Source organism: Eptesicus fuscus, chromosome 21, assembly GCF_027574615.1.
Source record: "Eptesicus fuscus isolate TK198812 chromosome 21, DD_ASM_mEF_20220401, whole genome shotgun sequence".
Classification (NCBI taxonomy): Eukaryota; Metazoa; Chordata; class Mammalia; order Chiroptera; family Vespertilionidae; genus Eptesicus; species Eptesicus fuscus.
The window spans coordinates 27,766,371-27,793,936 of NC_072493.1; the positions used below are offsets into that span (position 1 = coordinate 27,766,371).

General features: G+C 43.4%; 1 protein-coding gene across 4 annotated transcripts in view; it reads right to left on the minus strand.

The window, feature by feature from the left end:
* The window catches only part of CDH13 (cadherin 13), a 1,044,015-nt gene that overhangs the window by 235,417 nt on the left and 781,032 nt on the right, over positions 1 to 27,566 (minus strand). For 3 of the 4 annotated variants that reach the window (XM_008139707.3, XM_054709950.1, XM_054709951.1), the window contains exon 7: positions 13,626 to 13,804. In XM_008139707.3, the coding sequence (XP_008137929.2) occupies positions 13,626 to 13,804 (179 nt within the window). Of the gene's footprint in view, positions 1 to 8,376; positions 8,502 to 13,625; positions 13,805 to 27,566 lie in introns of those variants that run through there. The other variant, XM_054709952.1, reaches the window with a different exon arrangement.

The following is a 27,566-nucleotide window of genomic DNA, read 5'->3' on the forward strand; positions in this document are numbered from 1 at the left end:
TCCTGTCAGCATTCGGGACTCGTTACCATATGGTAAAGTGGATGTGGTAATCTTGTGAGTGCTATGGCCCTAATTTAACGCCTGGCTGAACAAATTGATGCTGTGATTGTCCACACTATAGCTGCCTCACATATATTACATAACCTAGCATCAAGAAGAGGTAAGAATGCAGAAGTCTCTCATTTCTTCCCTGCCCCAGAGCCCAAGGAGACAGAAAACAGAATTAGGACCTAAGGAGTCTTCCACAGAGAAAAATAAGTCTAAAAACAGTTCATGAGAGAGAGAAAATATCTAAAGGAATTTAATTTTGGTTCTTACTTTTGAGGTCCATAAACAGAGAGGCCGTTTATTGAACTTTGACAGTTATTTCTATAGCTGTTCTTTGCAAAGGTCAAAAGAAATTCATTTCCCATGGCTGCCTTGAGAACAGAGAAACACATACCACAATGTGTCTATTAAGCTGCCCATTGGAATTGGTGAAAGAAAAAGAGAGCAGCTCATCAGCATGGATTCCGATAGGAAAGCCACTGTTGTGGTCGTGTCACTAAAAGGAATGAGAATGCTTATCATTGCAGGGGAGTAAGTTTTGACAAGATTTACCCTAGTACACCTTTAAAAACATACTTTCCTGACATTTGAAATGCATTGCCTGTGATCTTAGCAATACTGGCAGAGGCCATGATGCCTGGTAAGACTCCCACTGTTTGGTCAGTGAAGAAACTGGCTCACGTGGAAACCAGTGTCTGAACTCAAAGGTGACAGTCCTGCTGCCCCTCCATCCATTGTGCTGTGGTGTCCGAACCGGAAATCCTCCGCTCTCAGGACCGAGATATTGCTGCTTTTTTAAAGGGTGGACAGAATTGTATTTTTATTATACAAACAACACATGGTGATTGCACCCAAACTAGAAAAGACAGATAACAGCAATAGCCAGCTCAGATCTGCTATCTTCTAAGTACATGTGTGTATTAATTAATTTAATTCTCACAATAGCTCTTTGAGGGAGGCACTGTTATGCTTCCCATGTTACAGGTGAAGAAACTGAGACACAGTTACAACATAAGGGGTTTGTTCTCTGAATTATGCTCATTCCTTCCCCACAATGGAGCCTCTGGAGCATTAATGGTGATGTGGGAGAAGAGGATTTCCAATGACATGGAAATCATACTTATGGCTTCCAGTTATTCAAGCCACAAAGATGCCCAGAACCACAGAGGTTTTGTGACCAATTTCATCCAGCTCCAGACTCAGCTCAAAGAAGTGCTCCCTCTTCTGGGAAATCTCTCCTCCAGCCCCTGGGTCTGCACACCCTATTCTTCCTGCTACCAGGGCTCTCACATGACAAAAATAGTCATCGCAAATGGATTCATCTAGTATTTAGTGTACGTCTGGATAGCACTTTCTGTTTTATTACTTTTGGGTTGAACTAGTTGCTTTAATTATTGTAACCAAATTTTAAGTTTAGAATTAATTAACAAGTATGTGAAATCATTTTTTTCTTAATCATGGGGAATGGACTATTCTGACAAAAAATGAAATCAGACCCATCACTCATGACCCAATTTCTATCCCTATAATCCAGCTTCAAGTTTGATTAATAAGTTGATCACTATTTTGACGGTGGACCTTAGATATAGACACGGGAACACATGCACCAATCAATAGATGAAACTGCTACTATTTGACCTTTCGAACAATGATTTAATAGGTCAGGATTGACCAATGATGGCCCATGGGCCAAATCCAGCCCATTGCCTGGTTTTTAATGGCTCATCAGCTAAAAATGCCTTTTGCTTTTAAAAAATGGTTTACATTTTAAATGATTATGTAAGTACCTACATAATATTCTTAATTTTGCCTTTTGGCCCATAAAACCTAAATCATGTATTATCTGGCCCCTAAAGAGAAAGTGTGTCTACCTCTAATCTAATAGATGATCCTATACTTTGAAGTCATTTCATTGTTGATGTGATATCATCATGCCACATATCCAATAAAGTTGATTGTGCCTTTAGAACACCAAGTAATATCAACAACCTTTCATCCTATAGAAAAGCACAGCAATTGAGATCCCCCGCCCCCTTAAAACAAAACTGAAAGAAATGTGGATCTGAGGCATTTTGAGATGTCATTATGTTTTAAAAATGTCTATTCTAGCTTGCCTTAATCTCAGTATTCTAGCTTCTGTTCATCTTCCCTTCAAATGCTTCATAATGGAAGCATCCCACAGCTGTTGTAATAACCCGGTCCTGGCTAGGAGCTAAGTACAGTAAAGGTAAGTTTGAAATAGCTACTTTCCAAAGATTCTCAAGCAACTTTTCTTAAGTAATGCTTGTTCTCAGTACGGTAGAAGCAAAGCTCTTCCCTATTTTCTCCACCAGTTCAATGTCAGAACCGAACCAGACGGACTTTCTAAATTGGAGGATATCTCTCTGACTGGGACTTCATAGGGATGGGGTTTAGAACAATGTCATTTTAGCACAGTAGCTGGAAATCTGGCAGTGGAGTAAAACAGGCCTTACCATGCTACATAGTTCTTGGCTGATAAAAGGAACTAAATTGCTCTCTAAAGAAACTTTTTTCCCCCCAAAAAAGAAATACTTCTTCAGTTTTATAGAGTACTTCACAGAAAATAAGATGGAGAGATTTAAAATGACAGAGAAACAGAAGTACTCTAAATTCATCATCACACTTATTTTAAGTTATTTTACCATATAAAAACAAAAGGAGAAAGAAAGGAAAAGCTTAGAGAATTAAACATCTGTTAAATTCCAAAAGATGAATCTCTCTTAATGACAAAGTTGAGTCTCTTGATTCAACATGTGCCAAGTAACTACTGATTGTCTCATACTTTAAGATGCGCAAGAACAGAAGATCCAAAATAGGCTGCCTACTAATCTAATTAACAACAGGGGAATTTAGATTCAAGTGGTAACTCCTCGTCTCTCCCCTTGAGAAGGCTAGAAATCTCTGTGAATAAAAAACCCATCACTCACCAAGCATTCTCGACTGCCTCCCAATGTCTTTGCTTTGCTACTGATCTCTCCTTTCACTTACCAGCTTTCTCTCCCATGTCACAGCTCTGAGAACACTGTGTTTAACAGAGCTGTATTTAATGTTTAAATATGGTTGGTGGTATTGCATTTACAGTAGGATATACCCATAATCCATAGGATGACATTTGAAGCCCTTTGCAATCTTGTATCAACTCCCCGCCCTTTTTGGGGTCTGTCAACAGGACACCTCAATTTCCTATTCTTTCTTGCCATGCCTTTGCTCATGCTGTTCTTCTCCCGATAATGCCCTTCCCTCAGCTTCCTCAATGCAGGTTTCCATGCATCCATTAAAGCTTCATTCAAACAGCACATATTTGTGTGTGTTTGTTATCAACACATCTGCTTTACCTCCTTACCAGGCAGCTTGATTTTTGCATTCCTGAGGTCCAGCATTGTATCATGGATTCAACAAACATTGGTAGGTTCTCCATACATGTGTGTCAAACTTTGTCCCTGAACTTTGGCAGTTAGATTACCTCAGTGTTTCATTGACACCAAGAGCCTGCCTGATTCTCTGCTGTGTGGGCAGAGCATAAATGTACTTCCTTCACATTCCTTCTTCAACCTCATTGTCTATCATGAAAATAACTAATATCAACTAACAATTATAGGGTGACATGTCTTATTTAATCTTCCTGATAAGCCTATGAATTGGGGAGTATGGTGATTCTCATTGTGGCAGATGAAGAAACTGAGGCTTAGAGAGGTTAAGTGACCTGCCCAAGTTCTCACATCTGATAAGAGGTAGAGGTAGCTCTGAATCCACAGTCTATAGACAGCACCCATGCCCTTGGCCAATGACTCTCAGATCAGGTTTCTACAAAGTTGAGGTTATACTAGGTGACCAGACACAGCCCTAACTATAATGGGTTGATAGGCCAAACTTGGAGTGTGGGAGAGATGGTTAAGTTGCCAACAGAGCTCTGAGACTCATCAAGGGCTCCTGCTAGAATTTATCCAGAATGGAGAAGTGAGGGAGGTCCCAAAGTAAAGCCCTGTTCTCTCCATCTCTCAGCGTATTGCCATCAGCGGGAGGCCCGCATGCTTGCCACTGGATTTCAGACCCAGGGCTCCGAATTCTGCCTTAGCTATGTCCTGTTTCATTTTATCTGCTGACACAACAGAGCAAGCGCAATGCGCATAGGTGTGGCTCACCATCTGTGTTTCATTTGCAAGGATAATGCGCTGTTCTAAAAATAATATAAATTTATTTACATCTATTTCCCCCACCTCCATTTTCTCAGCAGCAAGTGATATAAAAAAATGGAGGAGATTATCCCAACAAAAATATTTATGAGTAAATATCTCACAGAAAAGATGATGATGCTACTATCTAAATAATTCTGGTCCCACCCACTAAGACAAAGAAAGAGGATATTCTTGACAGCATGATTGAATTGTGTGTAATTACTGCCAATGTTTTAAACATGAAGATAATGAGAAAAGTATTAGCATTAGATCAGAGCAGCTGAAAACATTTATTTTCCTGAGAGTCTGAAAACTACTTCTAGCACGCATTCAAAGCATGGGAGAAATACTATTCTTTATTACAGTGATTTTCAACCAGTGTGCTACAAGAATTTCTAAAACATGCAATACCTGACTTAAAAAAAAATCCTCACCCCAGGATATTTTTCCATTGATTTTAGATAGAGTGGAAGGAAGGAAGGAAGGAGGGAAGGAAGGGGGGATAGAAGAGAAAGGGAGAGAAAGAGAGAGAAACATAGGTGTGAGAGAGATGCATAGATTGGTTGTCTTCTGAACTCACCCCTTGACCAGGAATCAAACCTGAGACCCTTCAGTGCACAGGCCGATGCTCTAACCATAGAGCCACACTGGCCAGGGCAATATCTGACTATTTAGTAAGGGGCACTGATCTTCTTTCCTTTAGATTGTCAAATTAAAAAACAAACAAACAAAAAACAACAACAAAAAATGACAACAGCCAACATAAATCAAAATTTGAATGAATCAAAATTATACCTATTTTTTTTTGTCAGATTGGCCAAAAATATACTTTTTAGTGTGCTGCAGAATTTTAGTAATTAGTTTATGTGTGCCATGAGATGAAAAAGATTGAAAATCTCTCCTTTATTACTATTGTTTTATTTTCAGGCAGCTTGACTTGATATCATCATTTTCATAGATTTATTTAGTATGTTTCTGGAGATGCACCCTATGTGACAATATTCTAACTTAAATCATCTTGACCAAACACATAGTTCTTCAGACTTGCAGCTACACATCCAATTTCACTCATTAGTTTGCATGAGATGTTTCCCCTAACATTCTTTAGTTGTTTGTTTGTTTTTTTCCTGACATATTCAAGGACTCCTGAATCTCTCAGAGTAAATAAATGCAGAGAAATCTAAAAATAAGTCCTTATGTGACAGTTACCATGGAAAGAAGGGAGGAAATCCTCTGTTTTCACATTTGGCCTAGAAATTGGGGGCGTTATAAAGTTTCAGAAAATCCTTTACCAGCTGAAAATTGAAAATAAATTACATTTACAGTCCTAGTGTTTTTTATTGTATGTACATTTTTATGGGTAGGCTATCACTTTCCTTAGATTATTTGGAAGATATCACATAGTAAGATAAAGGTGAATTCAAACAAAGATAACAAAGTGCTCAGCTCGAATGCCTTAAAAAGACTAATGGCACTCTCACAGTTCAAGTGTTAAGATGGAATTTTAAGGGCCTTTTAGAAACTGTTTCCATTTGCAAAAAGAAGAATGACAGAAACAGAAGAAAAAAACCCCCACAAAATTGACCATTAGTTCTCTGAGTAGTTGCAAATTGTGACTATGTTGAAAAAGTTGGCAGATTTTAGCTGATGAATTTCAGTTTTAGCAGCTAAGATGACCGACTAAATAAAGCCATTTATCAAACGTTAGAGGTCTTTATCTGATTTTATTTTGTAGTGCAGAGAGACATAGTTTAAAACCATAGACAGAGCCGTCAGAATGAGGGGCTGAGTATGCTTATAGAAAAGAATGAAACAGTGCCCCAAATGAACCCAATTTTGTTTAGTTAGATATATGGCTCTTACTTTCTCCAAATGTTTCGCCAAACATTTAAGCAAGAGACACAGATCTCCATGCTCATCCTATTCTACGGTAGTTTTTAGAGCCTAGCGCAGTTCCTGACACAAGGTAGGTGTAAGATGAAAAAATTCGATTACTGGATGAGTACACAAGGACACGACCAAGCTCTCAACCCAAATAAAATAATCTCCTCTGTTTACATGCCTATGCTAGAATGTGGGTCTTGCAGTAAATTCTCAGACAATCTGTTAGATATTTACTCATAAATATACAAACTGAAGGAAGAAAAATCATTCATTGATCCATTCATCTATCCACCCATCCACTCATCTATCCATCCATCCTTCCATCCTTCCATCCATCCATCCATCCATCCATCCATCCATCCATCCATCCATCAAATCTTTGCTGAGTGCCTACTATTTATCTGGCATCAAGTTTGGCAATATGAATACAGAGATGGAACAGAGATCCAAGATCTCTTTCTTCAGAAGGTGTATGCTCTGGTATGGGTTCAGAAAGGTAAATGGAAGAGCTTGTCACGGAAAATGCACCATGTTTCCAAATGAAACTTGATACCTATTCATGTTGAGCTTATGTTAAGGCAAGGGCAATAAATGGTCACTGCTGCTGCTCATGGCTCAGCTATGACTCTGAGGAAAACCCAGCCCAGCATTAGGCGAAGTGAAGAGGTATGACTCAGACCACAGTGAGCATGGTCTGCACAATGTGGGGAGACTCTTCTTATATTGGTGATGTATGGTTAGAAACAGTGTGCAAGGTTCTCACCCGTAGTTGATGGGGACTGGAACACGGCTTATCAGGAGCCATAGGTAGTATGACAAATGGCAGTGACTGGGTTTGCATAATGCTACTTGCAACATAGGTGGAGGTTGTTCACACCTTGACAGGTGATATAGTTGGCAGTGCAGATGTCATTATCATAGTCATGACTGATGAGGAAATGGGCTCATAGAGGTTAAATGACTTGCCCAAGGTTACACAGCTAGCCTGATGGGGAATTGACACTCCTAGGCAGCATCCTGCAGAGTAAATGGCACATTTTGAAAGTATTCAATAAGTGTTTTTAATAACTATAGTCTCAAGGTTAGAAAAGATATTATGGATAAAATCTTGAGTGAATCTGTTTTTTGACATCCGATCAAAGGCAGTCTATTTTTGCATACATCTCACAATAGGCAACTCACTACCCACTCTTACAATTTACTACCACAACAGATAAAGATAGTTACAATAGCTCATATCATTTAGAATAGACAATGTGCTTTACCTATTTAGACAGATCTGATCCTCACCAACAGTTTGTTTGAGGCAGACGCTGTTATTCCATTTTATAGATGAACTAGAGGTCTGGTGCATGAAATCCGTGCATGGTGGGGGGGTCCCTCACCCCGGCCTGCACCCTCTCCAATCTGGGACCCCTCGTGGGATGTCCGACTGCCTCTCGCAATCCGGGACTGCTGGCTCCTAACTGCTCGCCTGCCTGCCTCCTGATTGCCCCTAACCCCTCTGCCTGCCTGCCTGATTGCCCCTAACCACCTCTGCCTGCCTGCCTGCCTGATCACCCCTAACTGTTCCCATACCAGCCTGATTGCCCCTAACTGCTCTGCTGCTGGCCTGATCACCCCTAACCGCCTCTGCCTTGCCCCACACCTGGGACCTGGGCTTCCCTCCCTCTGGCTGGCTGCAAGCACCCAGGACCTGGGCCAGGTTCTCCTGGGCTGCAGCCACAGGCACCCAGGGCCGTGGGGCGGGCAGCTTGTCCCTCTCCCAGGCCGCAGGTGCAGGCACAGCTGCTGGTACCTGGGACCACGGGGCAGGCAGCTTGTCCCTCTCCCGGGCCGCAGCCTGGCTGGATCCCATTCCTCTCTCACGAGCTCATTTGTGCCTGGCTGGTCCCCATTCCTCTCTCCCCAGTGTTGAGGGTCTGAGCAGTTAAGGTGTGATGGTGTGAGGGCATGACAACCATTTGCATATTAGCTCTTTATTATATAGGATAAGCAAGGCATACAGAAGTCAAGTAACTCACTGTTATGGGTTGTGTTCCCTCAAAAGATATGAAGTCCTAACCCCCAATACTGGTGAATGTGACATTTGGAAATGGGGTTTTTGTAGACATAAGCAAGTAAAGATGAGGTCATTAGAATGAGTCCTAATCTAATATGACGGGTGTCTTATAAGAAGATGCAGACATGCATAGAAGAAGACAATGTGAGGACAGAGTGAAGAAGGCCATGTGAAGATGAAGGCAGAGATGGGACTATGAATCTACAAGCCAAGGAATGTCAAGGATTCCTGGCAACTCCCAGAAGCTAGAAGAGGCAGGTAGGATCCTCCCCAGAGCCTTCAGCACCTTGATTTCAGACTGACCTTCAGACCTGTGAGAGAATACATTTTTGTTGTTTGAAGCCACCTGGTTTGTGGTATTTTGTTACAGAAGTTCTGGGAAACTAATAAACTCACCTAGGTAAAAACCAAATAAATGATGGAGCCAGGATTCTGACCCCAGACTGACTTCCTAAGTTTTAAGTACACTGAAACATAGTCTCCAAGGGGAGTCTCCAATTTGCTACATATTTGAACCAGCTATTTGTTTTTAAAACTCCGGATGCCTGTGCCCTGCCACCCGAGATTCTGATGTCATGGGTCCAGGCCTCGTCTGCAGCCTGGGGATCCTAAAGATCCTCAGCAAAGTCTGAGAACCACTGTCCTAGCTGATGCCACTTCTCACCAACTGGGGACCAGTCAGAACGAATCCACCTCCTCTTTCCAAAGGCCAGTCCTCCTTACACACAAAGGACACCCTCTGGCTCCCTCATAACCCTCTGTTTTCAGGTACACATCCCTGGGAGTCCACTGTTCAAAGCAGGAGCTCAGTGAATGGTGCTGCCCCACGGACTCCTGAACCATGGTGCCTACAAACGCACCAGTTTTGGGGGGAAGCGGGGCAGTACAGGTTAGCTTTGAACATGGTGGGAGGTTGGAACTGACCATTGTCACATCCATTGTCCCTATCACTTTCCATATAGTCCTCCTGTTTTCCCCAAGGTCACTGCTCAGTGGAGGAGAGACATCTCAAGGAGAACTCGCTTCTCAGGCCACTCACTGACAGCAGCTGCTGGGCAATGCTGGCCTGTCAAATGGGCATCTGGGTCAGCTGATGACCATGGTTAGGAGGTAGAGGGGGGGTCAGTTATGGGTCCTCAGAAGGTGGGCTGCCTTCCAGCATTTTCCCATTGCCCAGAGTGGGTGAGAGATGGGTGGTCTTGCCCCTGCGTTCGCTCTGGGTCCAGAGGCTGCACCACCCCAAACATACCAGGAAATTAAGAGAGAAGCAGCATCAGCTGACCTGGACCCTCATTATCCTGCCGGACAGCAGCCTGTGCACGCAGATATGGCATAAACTTTACGCTGCCTGCCACTCTCTTCCTCACATCTTTCTTCCCATCCCTCAACACAACAGTTTTGAGCATCTCACATGTGTAAGGACTGGGGTTATGTCAGGGAACAAGCCAGATAAAATCCCTTTTCTCCTGAAAGTGTGGAAGGAGCAGCTCAGTGAGGGTACCTGCCTCAGCTGGCCCCACTTGGAACATCCTGGGGAGTGAGGGTTGGAAGAAGAGAGGACAAAAATAAAAATGGTAACATATTGCCACTATGGAAAACAATATGGAGGTTCCTCAAAAAATTAAAAATAGGACTACCATATGACCCGGAATTCCACATCTGGGTATTTATTAAAGAAATAAGAAACACTAATGCAAAAAAGGTATAGGCACCCCTATGTTCATTGCTGCATTAGTTATAAGAGCCAAGATATTGAAGCAACCTAAATGTCCATCAATAGATAAATGGGTAAAGAAGTGATACACTCACACACAGACACAATGGAATATTACTCAGTCATAAAAAAGAAATCTTGCCATTTGGAACAACATGGATGACCTAGTCCTAGAGGGTATTATGCTACGTTAAATAAGTCAGACAGAGAAAGACAAATACCATATGATTTCGCTTATAGGTGGAATCTAAAGAACAAAACAAAGATACGAAACAGAAACAAACTCACAGATACAGAGAACAAAATGATGGTTGCCAGGTGGGAAAGGGTATGAGCAAAAAAGGTGAAAGGGATTAAGAAGTACAACTTGCCAGTTATAAATAAAGTGGCGGTATACAAAGTGCAGCATAGGGAATATAGTCAATAACATTGCAGTAACTATGTGTGCTGTCAGGTGGATACTAGACTTATCGGGGTGATCACTTCATAAGGTATATAACTGTCCAATCACTATGTTGTACGCCTGAATACAATATGATATGTCAACTATAACTGAAAAATAAATTTTAAACATGGTTATTTACTGGTGTCCTTGACTGCCCTCATTGACAAGTTTTATTACAAGTTAAATTAACGTGAAAGGCAGGGAAGGTAAACAAACACGTTCTCAGAAAACAGTGCACGCCGACTCCTTGGAGTACTCATGAAAAGAAAGGTTCTAAATGGAAAATCAAAATGAAAAATTTATATCCTATCATTTGAGTGCATGTCAACCAGCCGGTGTGTTTCCAGAGCCTCCATTCCCAACAAGGTGGGGGCCGGAGTTGGAGCAAACTGCTTGTACAACCTCAGGGGTCCCCGGGTCCACAGGGGTCCCTGACCTGTTTGTTTACACTCACGGTATCCAACCCCCAAATACGCTATTTGAGGTATCACGAGTGAAGACAGGGTGACTAAACCTAAAGCCACTTGGAATCATACAAAGTTTGTCGGGCTCCCCCAATGGGATATTTTCTTGACATTAATCTGTGTTAAACATTCTGCTCCGATGGTCCCAAAGTAGACGTTTAAAACCACACTCAAGACAGGAGCTTACTCAGAAGGTGTCCAGAAACAATGAAAAGTAATTGCCAGTCCTGCTGAGGGAACCTGTCATACGTACAGGAGGGCAGTGAGACGAAAACATTGCAAACTGTGGGCAACCCCAACGAGAGGTCTGTCTGCTGTGTGAGTTCTGTCCCTTTAAAGATGAGTGACTCACAGTCTCATTTCATCCTTCAGCAGCTTGCCGACAAGTAGCTACAGCGACACAAGTAAATAGGCAACGCTTGCCTAAGTCTAGGACGCTTCCTTTGCTGATGATGCCGGGTCAGCACTGAACTCCGGGAACCTTCACAGAAAAGTGACACTCTTCACTCATTTCCATTGATTTTCCAATTTCAGTTAAATTGTGTTCGTTGCCTTTTTTTTTTTTTTTTTTGAGCTGTTTATGTATGTGGCTTAGAAGTGCTTAATTCAACTTCCCATAATTATACACTCATTGCAACTTAGCCAAAACCCACATGAAAAGATAATGAGCTTGAAACACATCTGTCGCCAAACAAACCTTAAAAAATGGGATAATCCACTATGTTATCACTTTGATTTATAAATAGAGACAAAACCTTTTCTATCAGTAAAAGGTGAACTGAGATGGAAAAATCACTGTGATGTGTGTGTGTGTGTGTGTGTGTGTGTGTGTGTGTGCGCGCGCACAGGCATCTTGGGTGGATGATAAAGATAGAGTTGGAAAGTAATTACTTGCCTCCAAAGAAGATAGTATGGCAGTCAGGCAGCCACATACTATGGAGGGTTGAAAAGAGAATAGGAGAGAAAAATGAAGGAAATTGTCTCAGTCTGTTCTTTTCTCCCCCTTGCTTTTCTATTTTTAAATGGAAACAATCACCTTTTTCAGGTGACAACCGCAGTTTCTATGCAGATTTCATCCTCACCCTCATTGGCAATAATTTCCCATTGCTAAATACTGTTTCCCACTCTCAAGTATAAAAATCTTAGCATCCTTTCCCATTCATTCTTGCCTATACACCAAAGCCCATATAGTTAGAATTTTTTTAGGAGTGCTCAAACTATGCCAGGCCATGGGGATACACACACGCCTATGATCACAGTCTCTATTCTCAAGTACTTTACAGCCTAAGCCAGCCTTGCCCGCAGGACTGTCGATGTTGATGGTGATATTCTATGTCTGTTCTGGCCGATACAGTACCACTGGCCACATGAGGCTATCGAGCACTTGACACCTGCCTAGTCTGACTGAGAACCTTTTTTACAATTAATTTCAATAGCTGAAAATTAGATTTAAATAATTACATGTGACTAGTGGTTACCGCATTGGACAACACAGGTCTAGACAAAGAAGAAGGGGATATTCTTTAAGGATACAAATGACAACTTAAAGGAGCTTATGGAAAACGCCATGTGATAGCCACGGGTAAGCACAGGCCGAGATTAGAGAAAGCACAAGTAGAAGACTCAGGTGGAGGAAGACGGCTTCTCTAAAGAGGTCTGTGTAACCAGTACTTGTGAAATAGCCGGGGAAGCAGAAAGGAGAGGAGAAGGCATTTCTCATCCAAGATTTGTTTAGTCAGAAATACCAAGGGGAATATGCACGGAACCCATTAGGGAAACCCAGCGGTGACTGCAAGGCAGGGTACTTGTAGGTCAAGGTCACAACTCATGCTTGTGGGGTGATGCCAGGTTGGGAGCAAGAAATGCCAATGTGGTGGTGTGGGCAGATTTGGGTTGGGCAGAGGGGCTGATGGGTAGATGGATGGGCGGGAACCCCTAAGGTTTGGTACGCTGTGTTGGAAGGGTTGAGAGGCTTTCCCGCTGAGGTAGTCTGCAGTGACCCGGAGCTCAGGAGGAAGGGCAGGGCCAGGGGACACATGGAGTAGGGCTCATACCTGAGCAGAAGCACTTGGCCCACCTGAATGGGGCAGCTGCTGTGTAACCCTTACATCTGATGTTACCAAGTATCCCCATGTGGAAACCGGGCCCCAAATTTCCAGAATTTCTGATTTTCAGAAAGGCCAGAAGTTGGAATTTTAAAAAAGAAACATAAAATCTAAATACTTTGACATGGAAACTAAGGTGAAAACTTTAAAACACCCTGGGAAAAAACAGAGCAAGAGCATGGACCGATGGGGTCCATGTGCCACCTGTCTGTGACATCTGACCGAGAAGCCGGTGAGGTGTCGCAGGGACAACCTCAAGGGGGACAAGCAGAGACCGAAGGAAAGGCGGCCCCGGGGGAACAGTGTGCGCAGCAGAGGGTGTGAGGGTGCAAAGAGGGCAAAGCCACCTGCTCTGAAGGGAGAGCATCACTGATCTTGGACAAAGCTCCCCCACCCTGTCTTTCCTCCCTCCATCCCTCCCTCTCCCTCAAGGCAGAGAGGTGCGGTTTGGGGTCCACAATCACCAGGGCTCGGAGTAAGTGGCTGCTGAGGACACAGAGGCATCAGTTTAAATGAACTCAAATAATTCTAGCTGACAGGGCTTCTGACAGTGTGTGTTTTGGGTTCATATAATACCCCATTTCCCTTTATAGATTTTCCCACGCAGCCCTGTGTAAATATCTCATTTCCACCCTTTTGGCATAAAGACCCACATCTCCCCTCATGTGAGAGCCGCACTTGAAGAAGATGTGTGCCTTTCAGCTCACCTCCCGGTCCAGCAGTGCAGGTGACACCACGGTGACGATGTCTCCTTTTTCAGGATCGATGTAGAACATGTTGGGAGACGGCTTGTCAGGCGTCTGCTGGCGGATATTATACCGCAGGAGGGCGTTATCTGTGGCCGGGTCGTCCGCGTCAAAGGCTGTCATCCGCATCACCGTGGTCCCTGAGTGGGCCGGACAGAAGGACAGCAGATGGTCACTCGGAGACAGAAACAGGCAGAGGCCCTGTCCCCAACCCGGGCAATGGCAATGAAGTGACATGCTAATTGCTTTCCAGATTAAAAATGGACAGCATTTCTCCAGCTCTGTTATGTTTTACCTTTAGTCCCCTCCCTCCCGCTCCATCACGTTAAAAGACCTGAAATACAGAAATCTTTGCTGCTCAGCAGATTGACAGCTTAATTTCTCCTTCTGCTGATATGCTGTTCATTTTCACGGGCTTTCATTCTGTTGAGGATGTGGCTCCGTGACAATGGCCTTCATTTTAAATCTCTTATTGAAGGCCTACTAGGCGTGGGGTCCAGGGCCAGGTGTTGGGGAAACAGAGGTGCAAAAAAGCCCATTCCATGGTGTCTAGCAGGTCAGAGATTAGTAGCAAAGATGGCATATAAAAGTGTAAAAGTAATACAGCTTGTCAGCTGCAGTGAGAGAGAGCATTGCTGAATTCAGAACTACCTCACCTAACTGGGAGCTCAGGAGAGGTCCCTGTGCAGACGCCTGGGGGGTGAGCAGGTGGAGGTGAGGGGAAGGAGGGGAACCGCAATGGGAAAGGATATTCCAGCTAAAGGAATGTGAGCCAATGTTAGTTCCACACCATCTGTGTGTCAGCCACACTGTCTTGGATACTTTAGCTATAAAGACACTATAAAGACAAGGGTGACATGAGGACTATCTGATATGCCAAGGGTTGAGAAAAGGATCAGATATGGGGTCTTGCTCACACACAACTGATGTGAAGGGGAGTTGGTTATAGGCACTTTCAAGGGCAACTGAACAGCAACTAGTAAAAAAAAATCATTCACCCTCTTGGCACCTACCCTTGAGAAACACTCGCATGAGGGGTGTTTGCAGGGCATTCAGGGAAGGATTATCCAGCTGCAGAGAAACTGGGAAACAACCCAACTGCTCCAGCACAGAGGAGTGACTAGAGCGATGGCATCGTCCACGCTAAGAAATGTTTTGCAGCCGCTGAAGAAAGGTTGTAGATCTAAAGTCTTTGAACACGGAGGGCTCTCCAAGGTGGAGTATTAAGTGAAAACTATCAGGCTGAAGAAGGTTATCCATAGCATGGCATCATTTTTGTGAACCTTCCTACACACAGAAAGTTCCACAATACTTTGTGCATCTATTTCACAGGTACAGTTTATGTATGTAAGTGCACAGAAGGTCTATTAAGGTGAATTTCACATGAATTGTGGTGGTTAACTTTGGGGAAGGAGAGAGGGAACTGGGATTAGGTATAGTAATAAGGAAAGATTTGGCTCAGTCTGTAATGTTTTGGTCTTTTGCACACGGAGAATATATTGCTTTTTCAATTAAAATTTAATTTAAAAGGCTCGTGATTATAAGTACTTATGGAAGCATGGTCTAGAGCAGAATCGGGCACGTTTTCCTGATGATCCTGGCAATTGTGAGCCATCAGAGCTCAGGGCAACCTGCCCAACTGTAATTTTTCATGGCAGTTTGCTCTTCTATGAATATGGAGCCCCACCTCCCGATTCCGAATGCTTCTGGACCCACAGAGTGTGAGCTAACTGGTAAGGGACAAAGGCGGTAGACCTGTTGTTCCTAGCAGGAATGTTCACATACAGAAAACACTGAAGCTTAAGGGAAACACAGAATTCATCCAGCTCAGCCACCATCTGATATTCCTTTCACTTACACAACAGTGCCTCTCAAGCAGCAGAGGCAGTTTATTTTCCCCATGATCGGAATCAGATGATCAGCCACTAGGTCCGATGGATCAGGCAAACAAGGGGGACTCTGACCACCCTCAGGCTGGATCAACTTGTGAAGCAGTCTCAGCTAATTCCCCAATGTTGCCCTTATGGCAGATGCAGCACGGTGCATTGTCTATGGTGCCTGGTTTCCTGCCCTTCTTGGTTCCTTTGTGAAACTGTCCCCAGGCAAACGGCAGGGTCCAGTGCCACAAGAGAAAATCCTGGGCGTGTGCGGCCCCCTGACCTTGCCCCTGGCCTTCGGGAGATATCAGCAGACCAGTTCGCACTCTGTTTTCAGTGAGCCCCACTGTGGGATCAGGTCTCTTTTTTATTTTTTAAAATGTGTTTTTATTGATTTCAGGGAGGAAGAGAGAGGGAGAGAGAGAGAGATAGAAACAGCCATGATGAGAGAGAATCATGGACCGGCTGCCTCCTGCACGCCCCACAATGGGGGTTGAGTCCACAACCTGGGCATGTGCCCTGACCAGGAATCGAACTGTGAACTCCTGGTTCATAGGTCGACGCTCAACTACTGAACCATACCAGCCAGGCAGATCAGGGCTCTTTTTCAACCCTACAGTCCAGTGGCCACTCCCAGTCCATCAGCTTAATGTGGAGAGTGACATGGACTTGCCTTCCTGGTCTAGGAAACAGGCCTGCAGGGGAACCGCCATCAGAAACAGAGGCAGCTTGCAGGCCCACAGTCTCGCCCAGGGACGTGCCGAGTGAGGTCTTGGTGGCCAAAGGCATGGAAGGAGGCCTCAAGCCCATCAAGTCCTCACCCAGCAGTCTCTGGTTAAGTATGCATGATCCAGGGCCTTGCACCCTGTTAGTGCCTAATGAATGCTTGGTTGATGGAATCTGTGTTCTGCTTAATCTGCCTTTAATTGAAGTCAGAGACAAAGAAGCAAAAGAGTATAATAATGAAGTCATCATGGCTTTCGACTGTCATGGTTTGCATTAAAATAATTAGAGGAAGAAAAAGAAAGCCTCTCTGGTTGATGAATTTTTAGTTTTTACCAGGAAATTCATTTTTAATTATTTTTTTACAGATTTGAAAACATCTATACTAATTCATTAAAATATAAAACACCCCAAATGTTTTATATTTTAATGAATTATAGAGAGCAAGTGAACTTGGTCTTAAGCCCTGCCTTTGGCTCCACCCAGACGTGAATCTACTTGGATTTACTTCTGAGGCCACCTCTATGGAGACTGAAGGGTGCCTATGCCGTGTAAATGGGTCTGCAGCATTGAAGAAAACAACTCGAGGGACCACGGCTGGGTCATCCAGGTTCAGGCCTTTACTATGTGAATTTAGGCAGATTACTCAACCCTCCCTCAGCCCCACTTTCCCATTGACAACATGAGGATATTAGTAACACTTTTTTCTTAGCTACTGTAAAGATTTGATGGGCTAACATATTAGAGAACTTGGTACCATGCCTGCTGCATTAGTGTTCTGAGGAAGAAGCCTTTTATTATCAAATCAGCAGAGCAGGCAAAGGCCTCAGACAAAGGAGCTCATGTTTAAATTGTCCACAGAACCTGGAACTGGGTACCGTAGGGTGAGTCCTGGTGTCCCTCATTGCCTCTCAGTGACCCCAACTCATTGTCTCTCTTTCATCTCGCCCATGGTCTCAGTGCCTAGATTTGGCTTTTTACTATGGAGATCACAACTCTATAACAACACACACACACACACACACACACACACACACACACACACACACAGTCACACACTCACAGTAGTCTACACTGCTGCTCCATGTGGTTGTTGCTCCAGGTGGTGCTCTAATCTCCCTGGAGGACCAAGGCTCTTGCCTGAGTCCCTGTCCTTTTGGTGGCTCCAATATCCTGCTCTTGCTAGCCCTGCCCTAGGGGCTGGGGGCGGGTCATGATGTTCATGCTTCCAGTTCTACAATGGCCGGATATACCTTCTCATCCAGCTTTCCCTAAATTGGGTGCAAGGACTCTGCTTCCATTGGGAAATATGCAGTAACCCCACTTAAGCAGGTTTTCCCTCTCAGAGGACTTCTTAATGCCCTTAATAAGCAAATGCATATTGAAAATCCCCGAGAGCAGAATTGGCAGCATTTCCCAAACTTCTCTGTCAATGAACCTCGTCATCTAAAGAACATCTTTATGTAATGGGCCACGCAGTCCAAAATTTGAGCTGTTGGAGGGTACAGAGTATGTTTTGTTCATTGTGGAAGCTACTATCTGACACATAGTAGGTCCTCTATTGATGTTGTCCGAGTAGAATTGCATTCTCATAATTCACTGTGGCTTTGCCTTATTCCACACTGACCAGAGCCGTGGATAACTTGTCTACTGAAAAGAATGGACAGTGTTGTCTGGGTATCTTTCATAGCCAGGCGCGCTTCACTGCCTCCTCTGAGCTCCTTTTTGCCCCTTTGAGGCCCTTGGAACTGGATTCAGAAGTCATTCACCAATTCCAACCCCAGGGCGATGCTCAGAAGGTAAGCATCAGGACAGCTGTTCCCATTGCCTATGGGTGGCATCTGCACCTGACCCCTTGCTAAGTCCCACTCCTGGACTCTAAGAAAAAGGGCTCATTCATTTCCATCAGCCCAGCAGCCTTGCACCAGTGCTTATCCCATGCCTATGCCTACTTCCCAGTGGCAGAGAAATGATACTTATGTGACAGACATGGGTGTGGGTCCTCCTCACAGTACACTTCTGTCTTCTCCCCTATCACAACATTCTCCTGAGTGTCAAAATAAATGATGGTCATCCTGTCACCCCCAGAGCCAGAGCCAGATGAGCGAGCAGTGCCCCCTCCAGAGCAAAATAAAAGCGTGACAAGCTGCTGGTTGCAAGTCTCAGGTCGGACCATCATTTTCTTTTGTCGCAGGACACTGGCGCCAATGTGACAGGCTGATAAACAACTACGATGGGTTTGTCGTGGCCTGATAGCCCCTTCCTCTTGACTGTATTCTCTGATTGAAGGGAAGTGCTGCCCAGTGTCATGACCCTGAAAGCTGGTGTTTGAAGTTGAAGTGTCGCGTCCCTGTGACTTCTAGCATATTCGCCTTTGAGAAGTGGAGTGCAGATCTGAAGGTGAGGGGCTGTTCAACCTCCCTGAGAGCTCAGCCAGCCTCAAGGAGAGGCTCAGGGCCACAGGTGATGGAATTACTCTGGTCTTGAAATTTCTTTGACTTCTTCCTAAAACATTTTCTGATCAAAAGTGTCAGACTCTTTTTTTTTCTTCTCAAAACCATACTCTCACAATAAAAGAATATATTGAGACAAGGATGTTCAGTCTGTATTTGGTACTGGATTCTGATGGCACAATTGGGGCAAATGTATCTTTCCGGGGAGATGCATACTACAAAATCCAATATGAGCAGAGATGGAAGATGCCACTGAGTGAGCTCTTTGGATGTAACATAATGGCACATCGCCATAAAACATCAAATTTGTGAGCGCAGGTAGGGTGTTTTCAAGCCACCCAAATGCTGACTGTGACTGAATTATCTAAGAGATGTGCCTCAAAGGTAGCTAAAAAGAGAATGTGACTGTGGATACTGCATTCCATAACTTATTCCTTGTGTGTTTATTTATCTCATGTCAGAAGAAAGCCCATAGTCTATCGGCACCACAACTTGTTCAGCCAGGTGAGAGGGACATAGAAGCATCTTGGGATATATATAGTTGGACTGATGGTAATTTAAAACCAAATTTCTCTTGAGGATCCTTCGGATTGAGGGGGGATCTGGGCACCTTGATTCCAAATGTTCTAGATGTGGCATGACAAACCAGCTAGTTTGCCCAGGAATGAGGGGATTCCAGAACCATCTTCTGCAAACCAGAATGAGTCTGTCACCCTACAGGCCAAGTTTCCTCCCATATATAGACATATCTCATGGCCATGAATGTCAGAGCACAGACAGAACTGTTGCGGCTGTAACTTTTATGACCCAGGGCATAGAACATAGCCATTCATTCAACTCCTCGCCAGTCACACCAATCTGGGGTTGCTTTCTGACCGAGCAGGTGGGCACAACTCAGTTCTCTCCTAATAGTCCTTATAGTGAAAAGAGAGATCTAGGTGGCAAATTCCAGGCCGAACAGTGTAAGAGGCACTGTTAAGAATGTGGGCTGTCTCATTTAAAATCCTGGCCTCACCATTTAGCAGCTGGGCATCCTTGGAGAAATTCCTTTACTTCACTAAGCCACAACATTTTCATTTACAACATAGCATCTCCCTTAATGGATTGTTTTGGGCACTGAATGAATTAATGGAGTGTTTCTCAACCTTTATTTCTTTATCATCAACCCACCAAGTCTTGTAAGGTCTTTTCCCCTACTTGCCAGTCCCTGCAATAGATATACTATATATCTATTTATGTATTGTGGCCCTTTGGAGAGCCACAAACCATTGTAATATGTCATCTTTTTAATGTTCCCCAAACACGAATTTTATCTCCCTTGGGGGTGATATTTTTGTCTTCATTTAGAAAGTATAAATTAATGCATATAAAGTCCAATGCCTAGGCAATGGTAAATATTCAAGAGATGTAAGTTTTATTATTATTTTTATTGACTACCACAATTTGCAACTCAGTTCTGGGCGGGGGTGCGGGGCTGGGGGGCGTTGCTGTGTCAATGATGGTGAGCAAAATATCATGTAAGACCTAACCACTTAAGAGTTCAACTCATACTAGTTCTAAGACTCACACAATAGGAGCAAGAATTAATTAAAATCTCATGAGGAAACAATTCCTTTCTTCCCTTAGATAAGCCTAGAGACTTGGGTTAGGTGCACGCATGCATGAACCAGCTTCCCCGGATCTTATCAATGTTTCTCTGTATACAGGAACTAATAGGAAAACTGTCAAATGATTAGTTGACAAAAGATAACCAAACCAATCCGATAGCTATCCACAGGCAGCCCACATTCTGCAGTGTGTGCATTCGCGAGAAGTCACCCATGGAATGAATCGTAAATAATGTCTTATTTTCCCACTGACCTACATTAGCATTTCAGACCTGCTTTATCTTCATTTGAGGGAATGTCCAATTGGAAGCCACTACTCATAATTCACTTTAAGTTTTTCTGCTTATCTCCAAGACACTCTCCTAGCAGGCGGGGTGGGAGAAAGAGGCTGGCTCTCTGCTCTGGGTGCGGAGGCTGTTAAAGAAAGCCCTGTCTGGATCCTCAGAGGGCAGAGAGAAGTGCTTCTGCTCTGACTGAGGAGGAGGGAAGGAGGAAAGCAGGGTTAGACTTACAGCAAAGCCTTGGAGGTTTAGCTTTGTCACCATTGCTCCTTTGGGGACATTTCCTTCTATCCCCAAATTATCTAGGGATTGTTATCCACCAGCACAAAGATTCTTTCACATTTTTCATATGGTGGTCAGGCTGTGCATTAGGCCCAGAAAGTTCTTGATAATGTGAGCTTTGATGAAAATGTCAATGACTTTGACAGTAGTCCAGACCCACTGGTGTGACTCTTTGGCCCCATTCCCAAGATGGGATAATGGGAGTTGGCCCATGAATGAGATGCTCAAATGCCCACCCAATGCCCACACAAGTAACTTACATGAGTAAAGTGATTTCAATGCAGCTAGGAGTGGTGGGGACTATGGCAAACTGGAGGATGTATGTCCTGCCTAAGGGGGCAGTTACCTTTCAGTTCAAGACAATTGCTGCATTTCTGAAATGCAAGTCTGGAGGAGCAAGACCTTTAGAATTTTCAAGAAAAGATGGGAATTTGGATTTTTGTATAAGCTATAAAAATGATTACATGCTTAACACTAGTTCACATTTAAAAAAATAAAAGATCATTGAGTTAAACTAAGAAAGCCAAGCAAAGCAGGTTATGGTAGACTTTGGTCCAGTTCAACTTTTGACTTTGAATGTCAGTAGAGCCAATTATTTCCCCCAAAGACATGAGCTAATGTGTACTCTGGTGATAGATCACAACTTTAAAAAAATGGCACATCATTCTAAACAGTTCATCCTTCTTCCTTTCACCTCCCTTTTGTAACAGGCAAGTTCCCTTATGTGGTTCTAGGAGGCAGAAAAGTAGGAAGCACTAGAGACATAATGATATAAATATGCAATACATGTTTCATGCTTTAACTTATTTGATCCTATAGTAACCCCAGGAGGTATGTTATAGTGTTAAGCCCATTGTACAGGTTAGAAAATGAAGACTGAGAAGGCCACAGAGTTAGTTACCCAATGAGCCAATACTTGAACCCTACTTTGCTAAAGCGACTATGGCCCAGACTGTGAGTTGCTACCTAGTCCCCAATTTCCCTTTCTTCCTTAGAAACATAACCCTGGTTTTAGCTGTCCACATTTGCTGACTAACGGAGATACTAGATGTCCCAGCTTCTCTGGCAGTTATTATGGCCTTAGACTAAGGTTTAGACAATGGATATCATTAGAAGTATTGGGTGTGAAACTCCTAGGAAAGTTCCTTATAAAGGGATTAACCAAGAGGTAGAGTATATGCTTTTGTAACACCCCTATACTCCCTGCTACCTGGTATACAATGTGATGACTACAGCTCCAGCAGCCATGTTGGACCATGAGGTGGCCCTTTAAATGGGAACCACATGATGGGAAGGTAAAGCAGAGAGACAGCAGTCTGAATCCCTGAGTTTCTGATGACCATGGAGCTTCAAGGGAAGCCTGACATGCCTCCCAGTTTTGTTTACATGAGCAAGAAATAAACTCAGAAAAGTAAAAGCCAATCTTGTTTGAGCTATTGTCATTTTAGATTTTCTTTTCCATGTGGTCACGACTAATCTTCTCTGATAAAGGCAAAAAGCAAATATGTAAGAAAATGAATTAATACTCGAAAGTAAATTTTGTTGCTTTAGCCTAGAGGTAAATGATGCTAATTTAGACAAAGTATAAATATCCAGTCAATTCCTCAAGTATGTTCAAATATTGAAATTAGTTTCTACTCACCTAAGATGTCTTGAATCCAGAAACAATCTTTCTATAAGCAGGGGAGTTTGTCCCATTAGTGGCCCCAGCAAATCACACTTCCTCACGACTACATTCCTGTATTGTCCCTTCCCACACTGACTGTGGCCTTAGCCATGTCACTTTTGTTGGCCAGTGGGACACATGGAGACGTTATACAGAGAAGCTCGAAAATGCTTATGCACTGGAGTTTGTCCTCCTGGAACCCACCACCATCTAGAGATACCTGGGCTCTCCTGCTGGCAGGGCCATGTGTCTGGGAACTCATGTTCCCTGGATGACACCCCTAACCAACCATCAGACATGTAAGGTGAGGTCATCTTGGTCCATTCAGCCCCAGTTGAGCTTCCAGAAAACGGAACAATGTGGGCAGCCTCAGGCAAGACCAGCACAAGAACCACCCAGCTGAACTCATCCCAAACTGCAAAATCACAAGTAAAGAAATAGCTGTTGTTTTAAGCCACTAAGTTTTGCTATGTTTCATTATACAGCAATAGGTAACTGGTAAAGGAATATTAGTAAGTTAATCTTCACAAACAAGCTATAAATTATTGCAATAATTTAAAAGTAGTTTATTATTTATGTAATAGTTGCCATTTCAAATAACCAAAAAGTATAGCATAATCAGGGGGTGGATTAAAACAAAAAGGAACAGGTACAGGTAAAAAAAATGATGAGAATAAAATGCCACCTGTTTCCCAAATGTTGGGCTTTGGGGGCCACTAATGATGTCACCACTTAATCAGCACTAAATGCAATATGTTGGCCACTGAGTATTTCAATTGCCTAAGGGATTTTTTTTTTTTTTAACAACACTGAATCAAACTGGAACAAGGAATATACCCCTGATACAGATTTGAGTTGAGTAAGTACTTTCAAATAGGGAGACAACTCTGTTCTTAAAAATAAGGATGCCTTAAATTTTGAGAGAATTGCTCACTTCCTTTAATCGCAGCCATGAGTGCCTGTGTGCTGCTGCAATTACCGCGGGTTTGATTTGAAATGCAATAGACTTCTCCTCTCAAATTTGCTTTACCTCCCTTGAGCTACTTGGTTTTTTAAGTACAAATTGACAGGCAAATATGTAATAAGTTATGACAAGTTGAGCAATGGTTGTCTCCATCTGTTTTCAAAGGTTGTTTATTTTTATACTGATGAAGCGATGGTGGTGACAGAGCCGCCTTGTGATTATTTCAATCCTTCAGTTGCTCCTGCTCATCGTTCACTCTTTACAGCGCCTGTGCCCTACTTTCCTGGTGAGCTACTGTTTAATTAAGCTGCAGCAGCCCAGGTTTTAGGAGAGATACCTGTGTTTGAGATAGAAGGTAACAAACACGTGGCTAAAACTTGGGTCCCTCCTATCATGATACAGTTTGTTGTCCCCATTTCCTCATTTCTTCCAGAAATTTAAGGTAATAATTTTTAAACCTATTAAAAATTCCATTAATCTTTTTCTCCACCATTTCTTTCTGTGCAGCTCTTTGAAAGGACACAGGATACTCTATGCTGAATTAGCTGATCTAAAAACATTTCAAAACAGCAATTTTAATTGAAATTTTTATCCCTAATATTCCAAAGTAATAATAAGAAATCCTTGGGTTGGATTAGCATATAGTGGCTGAAATTCTTAAATATGAAGGTATTTTTCCACAAAACTCTAGAAACAACAAAAGGAAATTCTGTGTGTGAGGGCAGGAGGATGTTGGTTTGTTGAATCAACTTAACAGATTTTTAAAAAACAATTCTACTTCTCTTTAAAGCAGTGACTTTTCAATTAGGGTGATTTTGCCCTCCAGGCAGCATTGGGCAATGTCTGGAGACATGCTTTGGTTGTCACAACTGGGGTGGGGTATGTGATACTGGCATCTAGTGGGTTGTGGCCAGGGGTACTGCTGAAGCCCATACAATGCTCAGAGCAGCTGCACAACAGAGAATTATGTCACCCCAAATGCTCACAGTGTCCAGGCTGACACAACCCATCTTAGAATCATTCACACCAGAGTCCCTAAAAGTTATGGCACCTTTAAAATCCTGCACTTGAACAACTGAAACCACCATTTACCTCTCTTCTTACAACTCTCTCTTCTAGATTTGAAGTTCACTGAGAGTAGAGATCCTGTCCCTCTCTAGTTATTACCCACACAGTGGCTTAAATATTAATTCCATGGACTATGCAAATTCAACACAGTATATAATGTTTAATAATACTAACATCAGTTAATTTTTCTAATTAAATTTTGTATTTTCAAAGCATTAAAATCTTCAAGTGTGATAATGCTTTGTGGGTAGTAAGATTTTAGTAAACATTTGCTGAATGCAAGGGTGAATAAATAAATGAATAAGGTGAATGAATAAAAATGGATATTTTAATTTCTTCTATTACAGATTAAAGTAATGACTGTGGAATAGGAGGCAGATGAATAATCAATGTCTGACTGGCACTAAGTATTAATTTCTAGGTAAATCTTAATAATAGGCCTATGGTCCTTATCATTTATATCTATTTTAAGGGCAAAGGTGAAGCAGTTTTGCTATTGAAAAACATGGAGTAGTTTAGGCTAGGCTAAACTGGATAACACCCCAAACCTGAAATCTCAATGGCTTAACACATAAAATTAATCATTCCCTCAGATTTAGTCCACTTTGGGGGTTCCCTTCCCAGGGCAGTTTCTTTCCCAGTTGTGATGTAGGGATCCAGACCCTTGCTGTAGCCGTGACTTTGGGACCACATGGTTTCCCGATTGCTGTTGATTCTGAAGCCATGTGCTGACTCAGACTCATTAAATGCTTCAGCCAGAAAGGGCACACATCTCTATGTCCTGAGGTCTATTGGCCAAATCTGGTGTCTGAGGCCAGGCCAGCTCAAGAGCAGGACGGTTTCATGGGCCTGTGATCTGCACAGTTGCCCAGAGTGCTGTGCTCAGAAGGGCCTCATACTTGGTTCAGTGCTCTGCTGTCACCCTCTTGACAGCTATTGAACAAGGGGCCCTGTACTTTCATTCTGCAAGGGCCCCCTCAAATTATGCAGCCGGTCCTAGTCAACAGCCAGGAGCCAGACCTGCAAGAGGCCTGAAGTGCACAGGGACACCAAGACAACGCAGAAGCCTGCGTTTCCATCCGTAGGGCCCTCGCTGCTGCTGCTCATAGAACTCTGGGCTTCCCCCATAGCTTTGCCACCATTAGGTGAGAAGCATTATGTAGTAGCACAGAAAGTCAAACAGGGTCTGCTCAAGTGGTGGCTGCTCTGGCATCTAGTGGGTGGTGGCCAGGGGTACCACACTCACACTTTACTTGTCCTGGCTCCCAGCTCCTGAGCTTACTTTAGATACCAGAGGGCTGCTATTTTCCAGGCCTCGGCCTTCATTTGCTAGACCCCACACCACCTTCTTATTTTTAATTAGCCATGCACTTCTGCCTAGTTTTTTCCTTGACAATCTGGTCCCACTTAGATATGGGTCATACACTACATATGACACTAAGGGAATATAGCACGGGGCCATGCATTACAACCCTGGCTGCTCATTTGAATCATGTACCATGTATAAAAAAATACTTCTGATGCCTGAAACTCACCCTAGGAGATTCTGAATCTGCTAATCTGGTTTGGGGTCTGGACAGTGAATTCCTGGGAATAGACAGGGGCCAGGCAGCTGTAGACTTTGACCCTCTACTTACAGGTTATGTGATCTAAGCAATACACGCAAGCTCACACAACCTCAGTTTCCTCACCTATAAAATGGGCTGATTATCTGCCACTGTGTAAACCTGGTTTGAAGATGCATGTAAAATATAAGGGGCCCAATGAGGTGGCCTTTGCTGAAATTTCACAGAAAGAGAAATGAACGTGCAGAACTAATATGTGTAGGAATAGTTCTTATAGTAACCCTGCCAGGGTAATTAGGTCATTTCCACTTTTAAAGAAGGAAAATCAGAGGCTCAGAGCAGTCAGATAACCTTCCCAGGATCACTGTGGGCAGGTGGCTGAGCAGGTACTCAGGAGGGCTCCAGAAGACTACATAGGTAAGTAGTAGTTTTACTACTGACCTGTATTGAGGGTTCCCACCATCACATAGTTGATTTGGGGCATTACAATCACTTAATCCTCCCCAAAACCCTGTGGGGTAGGTGTCATTAGCCCTATTTTATGGGAAGAAAAGCTGAGGCCAATGGAGATGAAATCTACCAGGTTATCCAGCCAACATACCCGTTCTTCCACTCTCTCAAGCACACCCCATGTCATGGCATCTCAAATTGCATTTTTCAGGTGGAATAGCTAATTTTTAAGAACTCTCCCTGCCAACTGGCTAAAGAACAGCACTGTTCTGACCCATTAGAACTTGTCTGGGTCATCTCTGAGCCATGCTGGGGAGCCTAGGGAGCCCTGAGCTGTAGTGCAGGGCAGATGATCAATGACCCCAGAACTGCACCTGTTAGGTAAATAGCCTGCCTGAAGTCACAGCGTGATCAACGAGGGGCTGGAGGGGCAGGTGATTACCATAGTAACAAGATACAAATGAGCCAGAATGCTGAAATACGGCACATCGGAGACTCGAGACTGCATTCAATGGGAAGAAAGTGCCGGCAAATTGCTAGTAGAGCTGAAATGTTGCTGATTTTGCAAACATGTGTTCTTCAACTTGATAAGTAAATACATATTGGGTAATATGGTGATGTTGCAAGCTGTTGTTTTATGGCTGGGAAGTCAGCTGCCTGTGATTGATGCTAGCAATGAAAGTATTTATAAAATAACACTGAATTAGGAGGAGTTGCTTTATGAGTCTGGGGAAATGGATCTTTTATGAAGAATAAAATTTGATCAAGGAGGTTTATCAGGGTCACAAAAATCTGAAATTAAGCGCATTGGGATTGAGATCTAAGAGGGAGCCTTGGACGCCTGGGCAGCGTCTCCCCGACCACCTGTGCCACGTGAAGCTGCAGTCGTTTCCACTCATGTTCGTTTCTCTCCACAGTAAATGGCACCTCGGAAAGCTGCGTTTCCTCTTCCAGGTCATCAGGGCG